The sequence below is a fragment of the Scyliorhinus torazame genome, chromosome 16 (genome assembly GCF_047496885.1).
Source record: "Scyliorhinus torazame isolate Kashiwa2021f chromosome 16, sScyTor2.1, whole genome shotgun sequence".
In the NCBI taxonomy this organism is placed as follows: domain Eukaryota; kingdom Metazoa; phylum Chordata; class Chondrichthyes; order Carcharhiniformes; family Scyliorhinidae; genus Scyliorhinus; species Scyliorhinus torazame.
Window position 1 is genome coordinate 18,246,843 of NC_092722.1, and position 22,418 is coordinate 18,269,260.

Sequence of the window (22,418 nt, forward strand, 5' to 3'; positions counted from 1 at the left end):
AACATAAGATGTTGGCTCTCTCTGTCTTTTGTTTTATTGCTTTTGGTTTGTAGGTTCGGGGGATCCGCTCTTTTAGATGTTTTGTTTGGTTCTGCGGTGGGATGTTTGGGGAACGTGGAGCGTGAGTGGACCTTTTTCTGACTTCATTGCTGTTTGTGCTATGGAGGTGTGCGAGTGGTTAGGAGGGTAATCAGTGAGGGATTAGGAGTGGCGCCATGGGCGGGGGCTGCCAGGCTAGCTTATATAGAATTTACCGTGCAGAAGGAGGCCATTTGGCCCATCGAGTCTGCACCGGCCCTTGGAAAGACCACCCCACGTAAGCCCACACTTCCACCTTATCCCCATAAACCAGTAACCCCTCCTAACCTTTTTCGAGCTAAAGGGCAATTTATCATGGCCAATCCACTTAACCTGCACACCTTTGGACTGTGGGAGGAAACCGGAGCACCCGGAGGAAACCCACACAGACACGGGGAGAACGTGCAGACTCCAAACAGACAGTGACCTAAGCCGGGAATGGAACCTGGGACTGGCGCTGTGAAGCTACAGTGCTAACCACTGTGCTACCTGTTGCCAATCGCCACCAGAGTCACGAATAATGTTGCCAATTAATAATGATGCGCTTTAGAGTCGCCAGGTATCAAATGATACCGCCACACGGCTTTACCGGATATCGATCAAAGGACCACACAACCAGTTAGTCAGTTCAAGTTCAAAGATGGTTTATTTACACACAAGGATTACTTCGACATGCAACACAAAACACTACAAGTTAAACTACACCTAACAACTGCAATAACCTATACTTAACTTCCGGGCAACCGGCTCTATGCAGATGGACAAGGCCTTTGTCCGGATCTTGCGTGGCTGGGTGGAAGAAGTGGCTCTGTTTCTGCTGGGCTCACCCGTCTGGTAGCGATCGTTGGTCTTGAACTTGTCTGTCGGGTCGTTATGCTGCACTTGGGTTGGCATAGGCCGGATCCAAGAGAGACCGAGCACATGGCTGTGTCTCTTCTTATCCCTCTGGGATTTCACGCTCTTTGGGGCAGTCCTTAACTTGGACCCAATAATTCGACAGGCCTCGATCACTGCCTTCGATTTTGGCCAATAAAGGGGCGGGTGCCTTGATGGCTGGGTGTGTCCTTAGCGGTCATTGACCTTGGCTGTTTGGGCTCCCTGAGTAAAGGGAGTGGCGCCGATTAGTCTGTATCTGTATCGGTTACCTGAGTACAGTTCTTTTGTTCTGGGGAAATGGGCCATTAGAATGCAAACAAGCGGGGGTTTCGATCGCATCTAGCTATCTGGGTTGCAAATACACACACAAGCTCTGAGTCCTGGGTTGGCCATAATTCACATGGTCCTTTGCAGGTGGCCATCTGAGATGGCTACATACCGTGGCACCCATGGCTTGGCAGGCTAGTTAACAGGAGCGCAGTGGGGGTGAGCAGGTGGTTAGTGTAACAGAGGAGGATGGGAGTGTTGTCTTGTTTAAGATGGGGGGGGGGTGCTGCTGACAATGGTGTGGCTGTTGTGGAGTAGCAAGAAGAGAGGTGGTGACGGTGGATATCCGAGGGCAGGCCGGGCAGGTCATGTGACACAGGCCGGGCGCTGGCCCAAGAAGGGGTATGCCCCCCCCCCCCGACCAGGTTGATCACATGGAATGTGAAAGGGCTGAATTGGCCAGTGAAACGATCACGTATTCACATACCTGAGCAGCTTGAAGACAGACGTGGCCTTTTTGCAAGAAACGCACTTGAAGGTTGGGGAACGGATTAGGCCAAGGAAAGGGTGGGTAGGGCAAGTCTTTCATTCAGGATTAGATATGAAGACGGACGGATGGGGGGGGTGGGGTTGACGGTGCTGATATACAAGTGGGTAGCGTTTGAGGGGGGAAATATAGTGGCAGATTCGGGAGGTAGGTTTGTGATGGTGAGTGGGAAGTGGGAGAGGATGCCAGTGATCTCGGTTAATGTCTCTGCCCCAAATTGGGACGAAGTTGAGTTCATGAGGCGAGTGCTATTATTACAGATTGGGGACCAAACCGATGCTCCCTCTGCTCCCACATGTCTCCTCCATTGTCCCCAGACTCTCAGGGCCGCCACCACCACGGAGCTGGTGGAGTACCGCGCCAGCGGGGACAGCAGAGGCGCAGTTATCAAAGCCCCCAGACTGGTGCCCTTGCATGAAGCCGCCTCCATACGCTCCCATGCCGACCCCTCCCCCACCACCCACTTCTTGATCATGGCTATATTCGCCCAGTAATAGTTACGAAAATTTGGCAGCGCCAGCCCGCCCTCTCCCCGACTCTGGCCTTCTCTTCATAGTACGAAGTCTTACAACACCAGGTTAAAGTCCAACAGGTTTGTTTCGATGTCACTAGCTTTCGGAGCGCTGCTCCTTCCTCAGGTGAATGAAGAGGTCTGTTCCAGAAACACATATATAGACAAATTCAAAGATGCCAAACAATGCTTGAAATGCGAGCATTAGCAGGTGATTAAATCTTTACAGATCCAGAGATGGGGTAACCCCAGGTTAAAGAGGTGTGAATTGTACCAAGCCAGGACAGTTGGTAGGATTTCGCAGGCCAGATGGTGGGGGATGAATGTAATGCGACATGAATCCCAGGTCCCGGTTGAGGCCGCACTCATGTGTGCGGAACTTGGCTATAAGTTTCTGCTCGGTGATTCTGCATTGTTTGCAGCAAACTACCCAGTCTTCAGAACAGTGACCTCGACACCACACAACCCTGTCATGGCAATCTCTGCAAGACGTGCCAGATCATCGACATGGATACCACCATTACACGTGAGAACACCACCCACCAGGTACGCGGTACATGCTCGTGCGACTCGGCCAACGTTGTCTATCTCATACGCTGCAGGAAAGGATGTCCCAAAGCATGGTACATTGGCGAGACCATGCAGACGCTGCGACAACGAATGAACGGACATCGCGCAACAATCACCAGGCAGGAATGTTCCCTTCCAGTCGGGGAACACTTCAGCAGTCAAGGGCATTCAGCCTCTGATCTCCGGGTAAGCGTTCTCCAAGGCGGCCTTCAGGACCCGCGACAACGCAGAATCGCCAAGCAGAAACTTATAGCCAAGTTCCGCACACATGAGTGCGGCCTCAACCGGGACCTGGGATTCATGTCGCATTACATTCATCCCCCACCATCTGGCCTGCGAAATCCTACCAACTGTCCTGGCTTGGTACAATTCACACCTCTTTAACCTGGGGTTACCCCATCTCTGGATCTGTAAAGATTTAATCACCTGGTAATGCTCGCATTCCAAGCATTGTTTGTCATCTTTGAATTTGTCTATATATGTGTTTCTGGAACAGACCTCTTCATTCACCTGAGGAAGGAGCAGCGCTCCGAAAGCTAGTGACATCGAAACAAACCTGTTGGACTTTAACCTGGTGTTGTAAGACTTCGTACTGTGCTCACCCCAGTCCAACGCCGGCATCTCCACATCATGGCTTCTCTTCATACTCATAGATCGCCACCCTCACCTTTCTCAGCTGCACCACCGCCCTCCATGTGGTTAACACGCCGAACTCCGGCTGCAGCGTCCGCCATTCCCTTAAAAGCCCTGCCTCTGGGGTCTCTGCATACCTCCTATCGATCTGTAGTACCTCCTTCACAAGTCGGTCCGCCTCTGCCCTGTCCACCTTCTCCCTATGGGCCCGTATCGAGATCAGCTCTCCTCTGACCACCGCCTTCAGAGCTTCCCAGTCCACCGCTGCCGAAGTTCCCCCCGTGTCATTGACCTGCAGGTAGCTCTGAATACATTTCCTCAGCCGCTCGCGCACCCCTTCGTCAGCCAAAAATCCCACATCTAACCTCCAGTGCGGGCGCTGGTTACTGTCTTTACTAACCTGCAGGTTAACCCAGTGTGGAGCATGGTCTGAGATTGTAATCGCCGAGTACCCCGTGTCCACCATCCCTGCCAGAAATACCCTGCTCAAAATGAAGAAATTGATCCGGGAATACACTTTATGCACGTGTGAGTAGAAGGAGAACTCCTTCACCCTTGGCTGCCCAAATCCCATTGGATCCACCCCCCCCCCCCCCATCTGCTCCATGAACCCTTTTAGTTCCTTTGCCATTGCTGGCACCCTGCCCGTTTTTGAGCTTGACCGGTCCAAGCCAGGGTCATTAACTGTGTTGAAGTCTCCTCCCATGACCAACCTGTGTGAGTTCAGGTCCGGTATCTTCCCCAGCATCCTCTTTATAAACTTCACGTCATCCCAATTTGGTGCATACACATTTACTAATACCACCTGCACCCCCTCCAGTTTCCCACTAACCATAATGTACCGACCTCCCACATCCGAAACTATTGTACCCGCCTCAAACCCCACCTGCTTATTGATCAGGATCGCGACCCCTCTAGTCTTTGAATCTAGTCCCGAGTGAAAGACCTGACTGACCCAGCCTTTCCTCAATCTAATCTGGTCAGTTACTCTAAGGTGCGTCTCCTGCAACATCACCACATCCACCTTCAGTCCCCTAAGATGTGCGAACACACGTGCCGTCTTGACTGGCCCATTTAACACTCGAACATTCCAGGTGATCAGCCTAGTTGGGGGTTCATTGCCCCCCACCTTCGCCGATCAGCCATTCCCTTTTTTGGGCCAGCCTCCAGCCCATGCTCCGCGCCTCCACCGGCACGCCCCCAGGCAGCCTCCGCCCCCAACCTCCTCTCTGTCCCTTGGCCCAAGTCCCTCCCTCGTCAGCAGAACATCCCCCCCCCCCCCCCCCCTAGTAACAACACTCTGTAACCCAACCCCTTTGATAAACCGAACATATGCACCCCCCCCCCCCCCCACTGCGCTTCCGTGAGCTAGCTTGCCCAGCTAGCTTGATGGCCCCCACCCCTGACGTCGGATTGTCTCCCATCTATTGTCATCACCCCCCACCCCCGGTTCATACAAACATACTCCAACAGCAAACCATCCCTACACAAGTGCCCGACAGAAAGACATCAAAATCTAAACAAGCACACCTCCATCCTCCAACAGTGCAAATGAAAACCTTAACTCACTCAGCTCTGCCACTGGTCCCAAATGAATACAGAAGGTATTACAAACAGCTTCCACAAAACTAAAAATGCGAAACTTTTTTTTTAAAGAACAGAGAAACTAAAAGAAAACAAGAACGCTGCATCAAAGTTCAAACGTTCTCAGTCCACCACCAGTCCTTTTCACAAAGTCCAGCGCATCCTCAGGCGACTCGAAATAAAAGTGCTGTTCCTTGTACGTGACCCAGAGACGGGCCGGATACAACAGTCCGAACTTCACCTTTTTCTTAAAAAGGATCGAGCTAATCTGGTTGAAGCCTGCTCTTCTCCTGGCCACCTCCACACTCCGGTCTTGGTCGACCCGCAGGATACTATTGTCCCACTTACAGCTCCGTGTCTGCTTGGCCCACTGTAGAATGTGCTCCTTATCCAAGTACCTGTGGAATCTCATCACCATTGCCCTCTGGGGGTCTCCCATTCGCAGCTTCCTCGCGAGCGCTCTGTGTGCCCTATCCACCTCCAAGGGTCGGGTGAATGCCCCAACCCCCAGCAGCTGCACAAACATATCTGCGATGTATACCCCAGCGTCCGCTCCTTCGGACCCCTCCGGGAGCCCAACGATTCTCACGTTCAGCCGGCGGGACCTATTAGGTCCTCCACCTTCTCCAGGAGCTTCTTCTGCTGGTCTCTCAGCATCCCCACCTCCAGCTCCACCGCAGTCTGATGCTCCTCCTGCTCAGCCAGCGCCTTCTCCACCTTCTGGATCGCCCAATCTTGGGCGTCCAACCTGAGCTCCAGACGCTCAATCAACTCTTTTATCAGGTCCTAGCAGTCCTGTTTCTGCTTAGAAAAGTCTTCCTGAATAACTTGCATCAGCTGCTCCGTTGACCGCTGGGTCGACAAACCAGAGGTCCGGTCCTCCGCCCTGCTGTCTCCCGCTGCAGCCCAAGCCTTCTCTGTCTTTCTGTTTCTGCTTTTACGATTTTACGAGCACTTCTAGTCCTCTCCATGCACCGATGTGGGAATTCAGTACACAATTGCCTCTGTCTTCAGTTTTATAGTTCAAGTCCGGTAGAAAATCGGGGGGAAAGGTCCAATAGTCCGACCCGAGCCGGAGCCACCAAATGTGCGACTTATTCCTTCATAGCTGTACCAGAAGTGTTTAGGGACATTGTTGATGGTGCCTCTGTCGCTCTTGCCGGCCAAGCATTTCACGAGCCTCATGCTGGGGCCTAAGGGTGTGGGGACAGTAGTGGCAGCATTTGAGGTTGCAAGTTGCCTCGGTGTGGGCATCGATTTGTGGTAATCATTAATTTACATAGGGGGTGCCTAGATGCAGGGTCTCAGGTGGCGATGGGCAGGGATCGAGCGGTTTGGGGGCCTGTTTGTGGGGGTTAGCTATTCGAGTTTAGAGGAACTGGAGGAGGAGTGTGAGTGCCCGGTCGAAATGGGTTCCGGTACTTACAGGTACGGGATTATGTGAGAAAGCAGGTGCCGTCCTTTCCCGGAGCTACAGGATAAGGTGATATCGAAAGCAGGAGTGGGTGAGGGTAAGGTGTCTGAGATTTACAAGAAGTTTATGGACTGGGAGGTAGCCCCGATAGGGGAAGCCATATGGAAGTAGGAGGAGGAACTGGAAGTGGGGGGTGGGGGGGATGTGGGAGGAGGCCCTGAGGAGGGTGAATACATCGTTGTCGTGTGCCAGGCTTAGCCTCATTCAGTTTAAGGTAATTCACAGGGCATATATAACGGTGGCCAGGTTGAGTAGGTTCTTTAAGGGGGTGGAGGATAGGTGTGGGCGGTGCGTGGGGAGGCCTGCAAACCATGCTCACGTATTTTGGGAATGTCCGAAGCAAAAGGGGTCCTGGCAGGGGTTTGCGGACGTAATGTCCGAGGTGCTGAGGGTGTGGATGGCCCCAAGACTAGAAGTGCCGATATTTGGTGTGTTGAAAGATCTGGGAGTCCAGGGGGCGAGAGAGGCTGACATCCCTGGTAGCCTGGGGGTGGTGGGGGGGGAGGGGGAGTGAGGAGGAGAGAGGGGCTAAAATGGCGAATGCAGGTTGGGTGGAAGGAACGGCAGGGAGGTTGGGGTAGGGTATTTGGGTAGTTATTTATTTGTTGTGAGGTTTCTATTTGTTCTTACGCTTGTGTTAGTTTGTGTTTCGTGTAGATACAAATGCCTCAATAATAATATTTTAAAACAAATAGACACTTGAGCACGCTATCCGGGCTGACATCCAATGCAATACTGAGGGAGTGCAGGTGAGAGGTGAAACTGAGGTCATGACTTTCAGGTGGGTGTAAAAGGTCATGCGGCAGGCACCCCTTCGGAGAACTGGCTAGGATTTATGCCTTGGTCAACATCACTGAAACAGATGATCATTATGATCTTGCTGTTCACGGGATCTTGCTGTTCACGGATCTTGCTGTTTGCGGGATCTTGCTCTGTGCTAATTCTATGTTACAACAGTGACTACACTTCAAAGGTACTTTGTTCACTGTGAAATGCTTCAGGCACACTAAAGTTGTGAAAGCTATTGTAAAATTGTACTTCGAACCCTCTAATTCTCTGTCCCTCCACCTCCACTGCTGACTGTAAAAACCTTGGTACTTTTGCAGATGTAGTGATCAGGTAATACATTCCCCCCCCCGAGAGCGTCCTCCTAACCTGTCCAGAAAATAATCATTTATATAAGACACCAGCTGGTCAAGTCCCAGAAAGTTAGTTTTGTGGAGAATGAAAAGTTATTGCTACGTTGTTGGGCTTCAAAGGTTTATCTAATTTTGGGGACAAATATGAACTTCAACTGGAACTCTCAGAAAGTGTCAGCATCTTAAACCTTCCGTGATTGGGTGACGGGCAGTCAATGATGAGACATTGTCTCTGCTGAGATGGCCAGTAGAGACCGAGCTAAGAAAGATTTGAGCCGAAACCCGTTGATGGAATATTTCTCGGACATGTTCCTCAAAATGGTGGGTGAGGCTGGATTTGCATCCCCGCCTGAATTACACCGGGCCCATCACTCACTTTGACCGTAAGCCTCGTTCTAAAGATCCACTGCCTGCAGTGATCGTAAGATTCCACAGTTTTAAAGAAAAAGAGAGGGTTCTTTGCTGGGTTACCGTGATTTCATGTGGGAAGACCACTCCGTTAGGCTGTATCAGGATATGAGTGCGGGGTTAGCGAAAAAATGCCGCATTTAACAGAGGCCGCCCTGTATAGGAAGGGAGTCAGCGTCGGGAAGGTCTATCCAGCTCACTGTAAACTCACGTTTGAAGAAAAAGACTCTTTTTTGACATGTTGGGAGATGTTAAAAGGCACAAGCGGTGCAATGTGTAATTTGGTTTGTGGCTCTGTTGATGGACATTTTGTATTTGTTCCTGGGTGGGTTGTGTTCTTAATGCCTTTGATTAGATTTGAGACTCTCTAAATCTTGTCATTTTTCACATTAATACATTGTTCTGTTTCTCTTTTCATTGTCATTATTTGATGCAACATTTAGTCGCTAGTGGGGCATTGCGAGTTTTGTTTTGTAAGTTTATTCTCCCGTTGGGAATCTGCTAACTGGGGAGTTAGTTAAAGAGATTGTTTTTGAGGGTTCACTGCAGCTCATTATAATAGTTTTAGAAAATGAGCTTCGAGTTTTTGTTTGGTGTGGTTCTGTTATATGTAGGTTTTAGTTTCCGGTTTTATTTGCTTTTGGGTGTGGTTACATTCAATGGTGATGATGGTGTTTTGGGGGATGGGGAGGGGGTGGGGTCAGTCTGCTGACTGTCTCTGCTGGCTTTCCTTTGTCTAGTCTTCTGACTTGGTTTGGTGTCCATCTCGGTGGATCTTTTTATTTTATCCCTTGGTTGATCTCTCTGGTGGGAATGGCTGACTCTAGAGTAAGGGATGGTGGGAGACCTCCAATTCATATGGTCACATGGGACGTTAGATGTTTGAATGGCCCAATAAAACGGTCCAGGGCATTTACCCGTAAGAGTTTAAAGTCCAATGTTATTTTCTTGCAGGAGACCCGCTTGCGCATCCGGGATCAGACCAGGTAGTGTAAGGGATGGGTCGGCAGGTTTTCCTCCGGCTTCGATGGCAGGGGCAGGAGTACAGCAGTGTTCAATTTTCCTCCTCTCAGAATATAACCGACCCCTGTGGTCGATATGTTATTGTTTGTGGCTCTCCGTTTAACACCCCGATAGTCATAGTCAATGTTTATGCCCCCAAACTGGGATGATATGAATTTTCCTAACTCCCCAACCTCAACTCACATCAGTTTATTTTATGTGGTGACCTGAACTGTGTTTTGGACCCGAGATTGGACGGTCCCGAGTCCAAATCTCTTGTTCCAAAATGGGATGGCCAGGGCTTTGATGTCTTTTCTGACTCCAAGGTTCACGGAGGTGAACCTCTGACATTCTTTACACCCGAACGATTGGGATTTGTCTTTTTGTTTCACGCGTCCACCATGAGTATTCCCGTGGTGATTTTATCAATTTGGATAGGTTTCTGACCATGTCCCACACTTTATTGACTAGTTGCTAGAGTCTGGCTCCACCCAACATCCACCCTGGCGATTAGATGCTACATTGTTGGCGGATAAAATATTTTCTGAGCGTTTGTCCACCTCCACAGGTGACTTTAAAAAGTCAAACCGATCCGACTCAATCTCGCCTTCCTCGCTGTGGGAGGCTCTTAAAGCAGTTCTTGGGGGAAATGATCTCTTGCAGAGCACATATGTTGGAGATAATGAGGTTGGAGCAGCAGAGGCTGGTGGATTCCATTCTGGAGGTAGATCACCGGTACTCACTTCCAGAGCTTTTGGGAAATAGGAAAGGATTACAGACCCAGTTCAAGCTATTGTCTACGAGCAGGTCAGCTAGTCTACAATGTCAGCTACCGCCCTCCGGGGGCACCTTTAATGAGGACGGGGAGAAGGCCAGTCGTCTCCTGGCTCACCAACTTTAACGTCTATTGGCCTCCCGTGTGATCTCTCAGATCCCTTTAAACCGGGCGGCAACCCCGTTTCTGCCCCTCACCATGTCAGTGTGGCTTTTAAATCCTTTTCATAGAATCATAGAATTTATGAGGTGCAGAAGGAGGCCATTTGGTCCATCGGGTCTGCACCGGCCCTTGAAAACCCAGTAACCCCACCTAATCTTTTTGGACACTAAGGGCAATTTACCATGGCCATTCCACCTAACCGGCACATCTTTGGACTGTGGGAGGAAACCGAAGCACCCGGAGGAAACCCACGCACACACGGGGCGAACGTGCACACTCCACACAGCCAGTTACTGTGGTGAATATATTCACCATAATGCATGACACTGTAACCATTGTATCCACCTAATGTAACCTATGACCTGGAAGTGGTGATACGAGCTGCTTCCAGGTATTGTACTGTAACCCCGGTGGGCTCCGCCTCTGGCTCCGCCCTCACCGGGGCCATATATAACCCGGCCACTTGGGGGTGGCACTCATCTGCACAACCAACTCTGGCTAGGCGCACAAGGTGACCGACTTCGGGCTATCCACAATGGCCTCTGTCACCCGGGGGTCACCCGGCTTACCCACTTCATTAAGGCCCGCAATCTGCCCTTCTCCACCGAGGAGGTCAAGGCAATGACCAGGGACTGCCAAATCTGCGCGGAGTGCAAACCGTACTTCTACCGGCCAGACAAGGCCCGCCTGGTGAAGGCCTCCCGGCCCTTTGAGCGCCTAAGCATTGACTTCAAAGGGCCCCTCCTTCCACCAACCGTAATATATATTTTCTCACCGTCATCGACGAGTAGTCCCGCTTCCCCTTTGCTGTCCCCTGCCCCGACATGACCTCGGCCACTGTAATAAAGGCACTGCACAGCATCTTCACACTGTTCGGTTTCCCTGCCTACGTCCACAGCGGCCGGGGCACATCGTTCATGAGCGATACTCCAGTACCTGCTCAGCAAAGGCATCGCCTCGAGCAGGACTACGAGCTATAACCCGCAGGTGGAGAGAGAGAACGCGACGGTATGGAAGGCCGTCCTTCTAACCCTCAGGTCTAGAAATCTCCCAATCCCCCGCTGGCAGGAGGTCCTCCCCGACCGACGCCCTCCACTCCATCAGATCACTCCTCTGCACAGCCACGAACGAGACCCCTCACAATTGTTTGTTTATCTTCCCCAGGAAGTCCATCTCCTGGGTCTCGCTTCCATCTTGGCTGTCAACTCCGGGACCTGCCCTTCTCCGGAGGCACATGAGGAGACATAAGACTGACCTGCTAGTCGAGGGTTCAGCTGCTCCAGGCCAACCCCCAGTACGCCTTCATCGCGCACCAGGACGGACGGCAAGATATGGTTTCCCTACGAGACCTGGCACCAGCAGGTTCCCCTGCCAACACACTCCCCTCTGCTACCCGCCCCCCATTGCCCCGTATGCCCCCCCCTGGGTCTCCTGTACTGTCCCGCGCCGACACTGCCACCACCCACCACCCCCCTGCCTACTCCCATACCCCAACCGTCTCCGACTCGCCGGACTGAGGCTCTAGCTCCAGACACAACGCCCCTGGAGTCACCCCCTGCAACAACCATGCCCGCCGCACCGCCAGAGCTGAGGAGGTCGAAGAGAACGATCCGGCCTCCAGAGAGACTGAATATGTAATGACCCCTGCTGGACTTGATTTTTTAGCAGGGAGTGAATGTATTCACCATAATGCATGACACTGTAACCCATTGTATCCACCTAATGTAACCTATGACCTGGAAGTGGTGATACGAGCTGCTTCCAGGTACTGTACTGTAACCCCGGTGGGCTCCGCTCTGGCTCTGCCCTCACCGGGGCCATATATAACCCGGCCACTTGGGGGTGGCACTCATCTGCACAACCGACTCTGGCTAGGCAAGTTCACGACTAATAAAGCTTTATGTTCACCCGCTCTCTTGGCCTCTTGGTGAATTGAAGGTATATCAGTGACCCAAGCCGGGAATGGAACCTGGGACCCTGGAGCTGTGAAGCAACAGTGCTAACCACTGTGCTACAGTGCTGCTATCAAGGATGAGGGACTTTTTCCCAAATGTTGAGGATAGGTGTGATCGCTGTGCTCTTGGCCCAGCTAGCCACACACATGTATGTTCTGATCCCGTTCCAAACTCGTAGGCTCCTGGGCATCCTCCTTTAGCACCATGTCGGAGATACTCCATGTGGATTTAGACCCATGTCTGCTGGTGCCCATATTTGGGGTGTTGGATTCGCCAGTGATTCAGTCTGGGATAGAAGTGGATATTGTCACCTTTGCCTCACCGATCGCTGGGAGGTGAATATTACTTGGTTGGATGGAGGTCTCCCACTCCAGCCAGTGCCCCCGCTTGGTGGGGTGACTGAATTTAATTCCTACACTTGGAAAAAATCAAATTCACCATCGGGAGGTCAGTGGAGCAGTTCTACTTAACATGGCAACCATTTATTTCCTCTTGAAGGATCTAATTAGGGGGTTTAGTTTAGTTTTAATATTTAAGTTTAATCATGTGTTGGTTTTTAAAAAACTTATATATTTGCTTGTGACTTTCGCATTTTTATTTGTATTGTTTATTCGGTGAAAGCACTTTAACCATATTTTTTTTTTAAATGACGTCTGGTTTTCCTTTCGTCCTGTCACCCAACTTCTGACAGATTTGATTCTCATCTTTCAACTGATCTCATTGATATTGTCAATGTCTGGCGGCAGCGGGACAAAAATGCAAGATTTCCCCCCCCCCCCCCCCCCACTTTTGAACTGCAAAAGTCTGCCACAGTTTGAAACTTTGATGGTTGGCATTAAGATTTGGTATCCCCTCCAAGTGGTCATTCTTGGTGTCAGCCCGGACAGTAAGCTATTGGACTGGGGGAGGGGGTAAGTGAGTTGTCAGATCCAGTCTTTTTCTGCACTTTCAAGCAAAGGTCACAGAACCATATAGGAGCAGGAACCCAGCTAATACTCATCCCCCCACATCTTAGACAACTGGTAACAACGTCAATTATGTCATTTCATTTATGATGCCCAAGACTATTAACTTGGCACCGACAAATGCTCATAACTGGGAGCTTCTTGGCCAGTGTAGCTCAGTTCCACATCTGACACTGATTTTACCAACTGACACATCAGGGGAGTTCATAAACTCTGACCTGGATTAAATTCCAGCCCAAGGTTAGAAGTGACCTCTCTCTCCCTCACACATACAGAGCTTCTTTATATGTTGCTGTGTCCCCACGGTAACCCGAATAATTATTCGCAGGACAATGTGCTCACTCGGGTAGAACGATGTGTGTTGGGTGACATCAAGCTGATGTAGCTGAACCTTTTTGCTGCCTCTGAATGTGGATTGGCTCCGGAATCTCCCAGCGACTAACATATTAAAAAGTTGTGCTCTGTTGGTACAATATTAACTTGAGCTGTGACAAGAGGTCTGTTGCCCCCCCCACTCCCCCTCCCCGCCCTGCCCCATCCCACCCTCAACTCCTCTTAAAGGACAAAATGTTGTTTGGCTAATTAATAATTCCACTCGAAGCTCTCAGACTGACGCGAGAGAGTCAGCAGTGACCTTTGACCCTGTGGGTGTCTGCCGTTTAAAATGCTCTTTTTGTTTTTGAGAACTGCACAGTTTGTGTTCGAGCAGAGTTCAAGCGTCATTGACAACCACCCTCACCGCGATAGTTGAAACCCAGGGAAACACTCTGGGGCATTCAGGGAGGTCAGTCGACCTCCCGAGTTCATCAGAGAGCCGGACTTCATAAAGCTTGATTAGTCCGTTGCAAACAGTGAAAACATCACCTGACCCTTTTCACGATTGTAATTCGTTCAAAGATTAAAGCTGATTTAGCAAAGCTAGGTTTATTAAGCTTTTAAACTTCATGTAGTTTCACATATGTGCTTAAAATAATTAAAATGCTTTTCCAAAGCTTGCAGTGGTAATGAAGAGACTGTCTGATAGAGGCTGGCCCTTTGTTACACCCTCCTCCTGAAAGTGCTGATTCACTCCACGGGAGTGCAGGCTCCATAGGCCCCAGCCACCCCGTAGTAGCTCAGCCAATGGCCTTTCACCTTGTGTGAGCATCATTAGGCTGCTTAACTGCTGGGGCATCACATTCCTCGTCTGATGTGGCAATTTCTGGTGGGGGTTGCTCGGAAAATCCCACATTTCCAAGCTCTCCGTAGGGAAACCACGTTCGCTGGGTAATCGGGCCACGTGACAGTGCTACAACACTGCAGGACCCGATTCTCCCATCAGCACCCTCTGAATTGCTCCATGGATTGTCCGGAGTTTGATTCACTCTTCCAGACCGTCATAAAGGAGAGGCGGATGGGCAGACAGACAGCACCAGTGCTGAATTTCAGATTTTATTGTCTTGCGTGAGAGACTCAAGTTTTGTGATTCCCAAACCAAAGATGAGCCTCCCTGCTCATAATGTGGAATCCACCTCCGTAAGGAACACCGGTACCTAGTCTCTTGTTGGGGCACTCATTGAAAAGGCAGTACCTCTGACAGGGCAGCACTCCATCAGCACTGCACTGGATCCAGGATGCAATTTGAATGGTCTACCTTCTAATCCGAGCTGAGAGAGCCACTCACCGAGCCACAGCAGCAGCGGGGTGAGAGAGGGCTGGTGCCGGCTTCCAAAAAGACACGAGCCAAATACTGTTCACATGGAGTCTGCGACAATGGGGAATCCTTTCAGTCGGGCACATTGGGCATCGGGGAATCAGAAACCTTTCTGAATTGCTTGTTCAGAGCAGAATTAAGAGCTTGAGTCATCATGGGATCTGTGATTGGATCAGTTATGATCTTGTGCTTCATTTTTCTTGCTTTAGGAGGATGAGAAGTTTGGGATTGGGAGATCCCAAGTCCTTGTGAGGAGATGACAAGTTGACAAAGCTGTCCAACCAACTGCGAAACTTCCGACTCTTGTGCCAGTCCCATCCGACGAGCAAAATGTCTCAACGATATTCGGACAGTGACTTGGAAGGAAAATCCCAGGCCTTGATGTTGGAACAAAAGTTTGGAACCAACTTCCAGATTGACTCTGACTCTGAGAGGTTGACCCCCATGAGTGGTAAATCCTCACTGCTGGGAATGGACAACATGGCATTAGCCAACGCCAGCTCCATGCCATCGCTCTCGGACATGCCAAAGGTGGTTTTGAGCACGGACAGTCCAGCTGCACTCAAGACTGGGCACCAGCAGATTATTCCGAGTAAATTAGCCATGGCCACCAAGACTAAAATGCGGCCTCAGGGTAGCTCACCCTCTGGCAGGCGAGACAGCGGACGGAGGGAGGTTCAGAGCATGCCACCGACTGACTTGCGGTACGAGGAGGGGAGGGACTCAGGGGGGTCGGGCGGAACCCTGCAACGTAACCGCCGCAATATGTCGTATAAAGTGGCAACGGACGGATTCACCGACTTCGCGGACGAGAAGAAGCTGTTACCTCCTCCCACTCTGCAACCACTTTCAGAAACAGCAACAGTGCAGCCAGCTCGAAGTCCAGCCAGGTCCAAGGTAGGAGAGGCAAATTCTTATCATAGCTATAGTTTGTATCAGAAGCGCCGTCTCTACCAAGTATAAAATACTGGTTCCCCCTACCACGACTGCCTACTGTCCTCACATTCATACCAAACAGGTCCTGGTCACCCTCCTCCCACCCACAATCTCCAGCCCAGGACCAGCAATGATGCAAGTCTACATGTAACAGTGCATCTTCCTGAATGGCTTTCCACAACGTTGACCAATGATGAGGACGACCCAGATTGGTTGAACTTGAGGGACCAGTGAGTCATACGTACCATTCTTCCCCACCCAGCCCCAGGAGAGTTTGTGCTTCTGGGACTGTAACCAGGGTGGGTGGGAAGGGATGAAGTTCAAATAGATTTGGGTTTGGGGCGGGGGTAGATTTTGGTCGTTAATGAATGTTTAATCAATTGTTGGCATTATTTATGATTAAAATTGCAGATATTAAAGGTGAGGATTGTGTCCTGATGTGACACGTAACCTGGATAAATGGGAACACTCACTGATGCCTCTCTATTGAGTTTATCATTTTAACACCTGGCCTCCTTTCTTGCAGCGAACATTAGGACGAAAGAAAGGACCCAGAAATCGGAGCTCCTTTAAGGATGGTAAGAACAGAGGGATTGTGAGGATGGAGAGCGTGTGGAAGTGGCCAATCTCGTTCAGAGAGTGGTTTGAACAGATCGGATTGGTTTCAGGCACAACGCTGTGATTTGAGGGATATTATGGGAGGGATTTGGTTCTTGGGCCAGAAACATCCCACACTCAGCATTGAGACAAGCAGCAGGTTAGTCTGATTTTGGTGGTTGAGGGAATCTGTTGCCAAGGACACTGGGGAGAACTCCCTGCTAATCTTCCTGATAACCAAAGCATTAGAACCTTGTTTTAATGTCTCGATTTTGTGTATGGGGTTTGGGGTAGTGGGAAGAAATATATTTCCCCTTTTGGGAGTGTACAGAAAGGGAGATAAGTTCACGTGGTTTTATTTTTGATTGAAAGCTACAGGGCTACCCTCTAATTCTGAAACATGTGGGGCGGGATTCTCCCGTACCCGGCGGGGCGGGGGTCCCGACGGGACGGAGTGGCATGAACCACTCCGGCGTCGGGTCGCCCCAAAGGTGCGGAATCCTCTGCACCTTCAGGGGCTAGGCTGGCGCCGGAGTGGTTTGCGCCCCGCCGGACGGCGTGGAGGGCCTTTGGCGCAGCGCCAGCCGGGACGAAGGGACTCCGCCAGCCGGCGCGGCTCTGCGCATGCGCAGGAGCATCAGCGGCTGCTGACGTCATCCCCGCGCATGCGCAGGGGGGTTCACCTTCGCGCCGGCCATCGCAGAGGCTTACACGGCCGGCGTGTAGGAATAGAGCGCCCCCCACGGCACTGGCCCGCCCGCGGATCGGTGGGCCCCGACCGCGGGCCAGGCCACCCCGGGGCCAGATCGCCCAGTGCCCCACCAAGGACCCCGGAGCCCTCCCGCGCCGCCAGGTCCCGCCGGTAAGGGACCTACTCCAATTTACGCCGGCGGGACTGGCATAGAACGGGCGGGACTTCGGCCCATTGCGGGCCAGAGAATCGCCGGGGGGGGCCGCTGCTAGCGGCCGACGACTGGCGCGATTCCTGCCCCCGCCAATTATCCGGCGCCGGATAATTCGGCAGCCGGCGGGGGCGGGATTCACGCCGCCCCCCGCCGATTCTCTGACCCGACAGGGGGTGGGAGAATCCCGCCCGTGGAATTGGATGGATCAATGAGTGAAACGTGAGGATTGGTTTGAAATCCAACGGAAATCTTGCTTTCCCATCTGACATCAATCATCCCGAATCTCAATCTGGCTCCTGGAGTTTGTGAGGCTGCAGCATAATACTGTCCCTTAAATTGGACTTTAATTGGCAATTCAAGAGGTCACAGAATTGGCTGGTGTGGGAGTTGAAGAAAATCTCAGGTAGTCCCTGTAGGGGGAGCTCCTCCTCCGTTGTCACAGAGGCAAGGGGGCCTTGTTCTGTAACTATGTTATTGTCCACCTGACACGCAACCCCCGGCATTAGTATCCTTAACCTTGATGAGTACGGAAAAGGTCATTGAAAAGAACGTGGTTAGGGTGGCTGTGATTGGTTCATCCTTTCCTCTGGTAACCTGGTTGTTTATGGCTGCTTAAGATCCAGCAGTACCCTTGCTCCCATTTGCTTCTGCTAGTCAATGCATTGGCTCTCTGGACCGGGTTTGGGGGGGGTGGAATCTGGCTGTGTCTCTCGAGGAAGAGACTGTACACTTTCAAAACAATAAAACACAAGACCTACCTGAGTTGCTCTCCCAATTGAGTCTGAAATATGGCGGTGGATTTCAGACATTTGGTTTGACCAAGAAATAAGAAATGTGAGGGTAAAGGAGGGGTAGGAGAGAGTGCGATGACAACAATGAGGGTCGGCACCTTCAGGAGAGCGGAGAATTGGAACCTAATTGACAGCCGGTGTCTTCAGGAGAGATGTAATTTAAATGACTGTACAGAACGTCAACAGGTTAAACTGGAATGTTTTAGGGACAAATGTCTGGAGTGATGAGCTCACTGGAAGCCCTGGGATTTGTTTATGATTTGCCTCTTGTCCAATGCATTGAGAGGGTTTAATGAGGTAATTTGTAAGACAGAATACTTCAGCCAGTTCCTCGAGCAAACCTGTCACATTCCCCATCAGCACGCCAGCTCTTCACAGAGACCCAAGTACAGGACAAAACCAGAGCGAGGAATTGAGGCCTCTGGTACAGGAGTAAACTTAGTGGCTTTATTTGAAACAGTTGATCGGATATCTTACCGGTAAGTGATGGACCCCGACCAGCCGACAGAGAATCCCATCCTGGGGGCTTTCCGGCGCCTGTCCCTCTGGCAGGGGGAGGGTTTGTCAATTGGCTTGTTCGAGGACTCGGAGGAGGCCCGTGATAACCAGGATGGTGGAGGGGGCATGAGTAACCTGTGCGAAACCTTCACCTCCTTTCTGAGTAAACTCCTGTCTTCAGATCCGAGGCTATACCAGGAGGTACGGGAGAGAGGCCTGACTAGTATTCACGAATCGGACGATGACCTGCTGGATGACACGAGGCACTTGGAATCTACAGAACCCGATGAGAAGATTGTGGTTCAGACTTACAGACCGGCACAGATGACATGGAGTCAGTTACCGCAGGTGAGTGAGAGTTTGCGAGATTGTTTTATCTTGGTTATTGCAACACGGAGTGTCAGTTAAATTCATAATCGCTACACCATTAAAGTTGAGCATTTCCAAGGAGAGCTGGAACCCAGCAGACAATCCATGCCAACACTTTGCAATGTAGTGCTGAGGGAGTGGCGCATTGTCTGAAGTGCCATCTTTCTGATCAGGTGTTAAACTGAGGTCTATGTACCCACTTTAAAGATTTTAAAAAGTAACTAATTGGCTGTAAAGTGCTTTGAAATGTCCTGATGCCAAGAAAGATGCTAAGTAATATACGTGTTTCTTCTTTAGTTCTTTAACCCATTGAGGTACCTACTTATTGACACCTGCTCCTCCTTACTCTTTTCAGGTACTAGAGCAAGGGATTCTGGAGAAAATGTCTGCCGAGGAGCGCAAGCGGCAAGAGGTACAGACCCGTGTTACACTGCGACGTGTGGGACATCAGGGACTTTCCAACCCAGGAGGACGTTGTGGGAAATAGGCTGGAGGGGAAAGGCCGAGTGAAGGGCCCATGGCCCCACTGCTAGGCAGATCCAAAGAGAAAGGCCAGAACCCCCAGTGTAGGGTGTATCCAGAGGTGAAGGGCCAGGACCCCCAGTGTAGGGTGTATCTAGGGGTGAAGGGTCAGGACCCCAGTGTAGGGTGTATCTAGGGGTGAAGGGTCAGGACCCCCAGTGTAAGGTGTATCCAGGGTGAAGGGTCAGGAACCCCAGTGTAGGGCGTATCTAGGGGTGAAGGGTCAGGACCCCCAGTGTAGGGTGTATCCAGGGGTGAAGGGTCAGGATCCCCAGTGTAGGGCGTATCGAGAGGTGAAGGGCAGGACCCCCAGTGTAGGGCGTATCCAGGGGTGAAGATCCAGGACCCCAGTGCAGGGCATATCATAGAACATAGAACATAGAAAATACAGCACAGAACAGGCCCTTCGGTCCACGATGTTGTGCCGAACCTTTGTCCTGGATTAATCATAGATTATCATTGAATTTACAGTGCAGAAGGAGGCCATTCGGCCCTTTGAGTCTGCACCGGCTCTTGGAAAGAGCACCCTACCCAAACTCAACACCTCCACCCAACACCAAGGGCAATTTGGACATTAAGGGCAATTTATCATTGGCCAATTCACCTAACCCGCACATCTTTGGACTGTGGGAGGAAACCGGAGCACCCGGAGGAAACCCAAGCAGACACGGGGAGGACGTACAGACTCCGCACAGACAATGACCCAATCCGGAATCGAACCTGGGACCATGGAGCTGTGAAGCAATTGTGCTATGCACAATGCTACCGTGCTGCCCTTAAGAACAAATAAATCTACACTATATAATTTTACCGTAATCCATGTACCTATCCAATAGCTGCTTGAAGGTCCCTAATGTTTCCGACTCAACTACTTCCACAGGCAGTGCATTCCATGCCCCCACTACTCTCTGGGTAAAGAACCTACCTCTGATATCCCTCCTATATCTTCCACCTTTCACCTTAAATTTATGTCCCCTTGTAATGGTGTGTTCCACCCGGGGAAAAAGTCTCTGACTGTCTACTCTATCTATTCCCCTGATCATCTTATAAACCTCTATCAAGTCGCCCCTCATCCTTCTCCGCTCTAATGAGAAAAGGCCTAGCACCCTCAACCTTTCCTCGTAAAACCTACTCTCCATTCCAGGCAACATCCTGGTAAATCTTCTTTGCACCTTTTCCAGAGCTTCCACATCCTTCCTAAAATGAGGCGACCAGAACTGTACACAGTACTCCAAATGTGGCCTTACCAAAGTTTTGTACAGCTGCATCATCACCTCACGGCTCTTAAATTCAATCCCTCTGTTAATGAACGTGAGCACACCATAGGCCTTCTTCACAGCTCTATCCACTTGAGTGGCAACTTTCAAAGATGTATGAACATAGACCCCAAGATCTCTCTGCTCCTCCACATTGCCAAGAACTCTACCGTTAACCCTGTATTCCGCATTCATATTTGTCCTTCCAAAATGGACAACCTCACACTTTTCAGGGTTAAACTCCATCTGCCACTTCTCAGCCCAGCTCTGCATCCTATCTATGTCTCTTTGCAGCCGACAACAGCCCTCCTTACTATCCACAACTCCACCAATCTTTGTATCGTCTGCAAATTTACTGACCCACCCTTCAACTCCCTCATCCAAGTCATTAATGAAAATCACAAACAGCAGAGGACCCAGAACTGATCCCTGCGGTACGCCACTGGTAACTGGGATCCAGGCTGAATATTTGCCATCCACCACCACTCTCTGACTTCTATCGGTTAGCCAGTTTGTTATCCAACTGGCCAAATTTCCCACTATCCCATGCCTCCTTACTTTCTGCATAAGCCTACCATGGGGAACTTTATCAAATGCCTTACTAAAATCCATGTACACTACATCCACTGCTTTACCTTCATCCACATGCTTGGTCACCTCCTCAAAGAATTCAATAAGATTTGTTAGGCAAGACCTACCCCTCACAAATCCGTGCTGACTATCCCTAATCAAGCAGTGTATTTCCAGATGCTCAGAAATCCTATCCTTCAGTACCCTTTCCATTACTTTGCCTATCACCGAAGTAAGACTAACTGGCCTGTAATTCCCAGGGTTATCCCTAGTTCCTTTTTTGAACAGGGGCACGACATTCGCCACTCTCCAATCCCCTGGTACCACCCCTGTTGACAGTGAGGATGAAAAGATAATTGCCAACGGCTCTGCAATTTCATCTCTTGCTTCCCATAGAATCCTTGGATATATCCCGTCAGGCCCGGGGGACTTGTCTATCCTCAAGTTTTTCAAAATGCCCAACACATCTTCCTTCCTAACAAGTATTTCCTCGAGCTTACCAATCTGTTTCACACTGTCCTCTCCAACAATATCGCCCCTCTCATTTGTAAATACAGAAGAAAAGTACTCATTCAAGACCTCTCCTATCTCTTCAGACTCAATACACAATCTCCCGCTACTGTCCTTGATTGGACCTACCCTCGCTCTAGTCATTCTCATATTTCTCACATATGTGTAAAAGGCCTTGGGGTTTTCCTTGATCCTACCCGCCAAAGATTGTTCATGCCCTCTCTTAGCTCTCCTAATCCCTTTCTTCAGTTCCCTCCTGGCTATCTTGTATCCCTCCAATGCCCTGTCTGAACCTTGTTTCCTCAGCCTTACATAAGTCACCTTTTTCCTCTTAACAAGACATTCAACCTCTCTTGTCAACCATGGTTCCCTCACTCGACCATCTCTTCCCTGCCTGACAGGGACATACATATCAAGGACACGTAGCACCTGTTCCTTGAACAAGTTCCACATTTCACTTGTGTCCTTCCCTGCCAGCCTATGTTCCCAACTTATGCACTTCAATTCTTGTCTGACAACATCGTATTTACCCTTCCCCCAATTGTAAACCTTGCCCTGTTGCACGTACCTATCCCTCTCCATTACTAAAGTGAAAGTCACAGAATTGTGGTCACTATCTCCAAAATGCTCCCCCACTAACAAACCTATCACTTGCCCTGGTTCATTACCAAGTACTAAATCCAATATTGCCCCTCCTCTGGTCGGACAATCTACATACTGTGTTAGAAAAGCTTCCTGGACACACTGCACAAACACCACCCCATCCAAACTATTTGATCTAAAGAGTTTCCACTCAATATTTGGGAAGTTAAAGTCACCCATGAC

General features: G+C 50.5%; 1 protein-coding gene across 1 annotated transcript in view; it reads left to right on the forward strand.

Annotated features, from left to right (window-relative positions):
- The window catches only part of arhgef16 (Rho guanine nucleotide exchange factor (GEF) 16), a 74,734-nt gene that overhangs the window by 14,777 nt on the left and 37,539 nt on the right, over positions 1-22,418 (forward strand). The window contains exons 2-5 of the mRNA XM_072478031.1: positions 14,849-15,536; positions 16,102-16,153; positions 18,548-18,714; positions 19,091-19,147. Of these exons, the coding sequence (XP_072334132.1) occupies positions 14,970-15,536; positions 16,102-16,153; positions 18,548-18,714; positions 19,091-19,147 (843 nt within the window). The 5' untranslated portion in view covers positions 14,849-14,969. The remainder of the gene's footprint in view (positions 1-14,848; positions 15,537-16,101; positions 16,154-18,547; positions 18,715-19,090; positions 19,148-22,418) is intronic.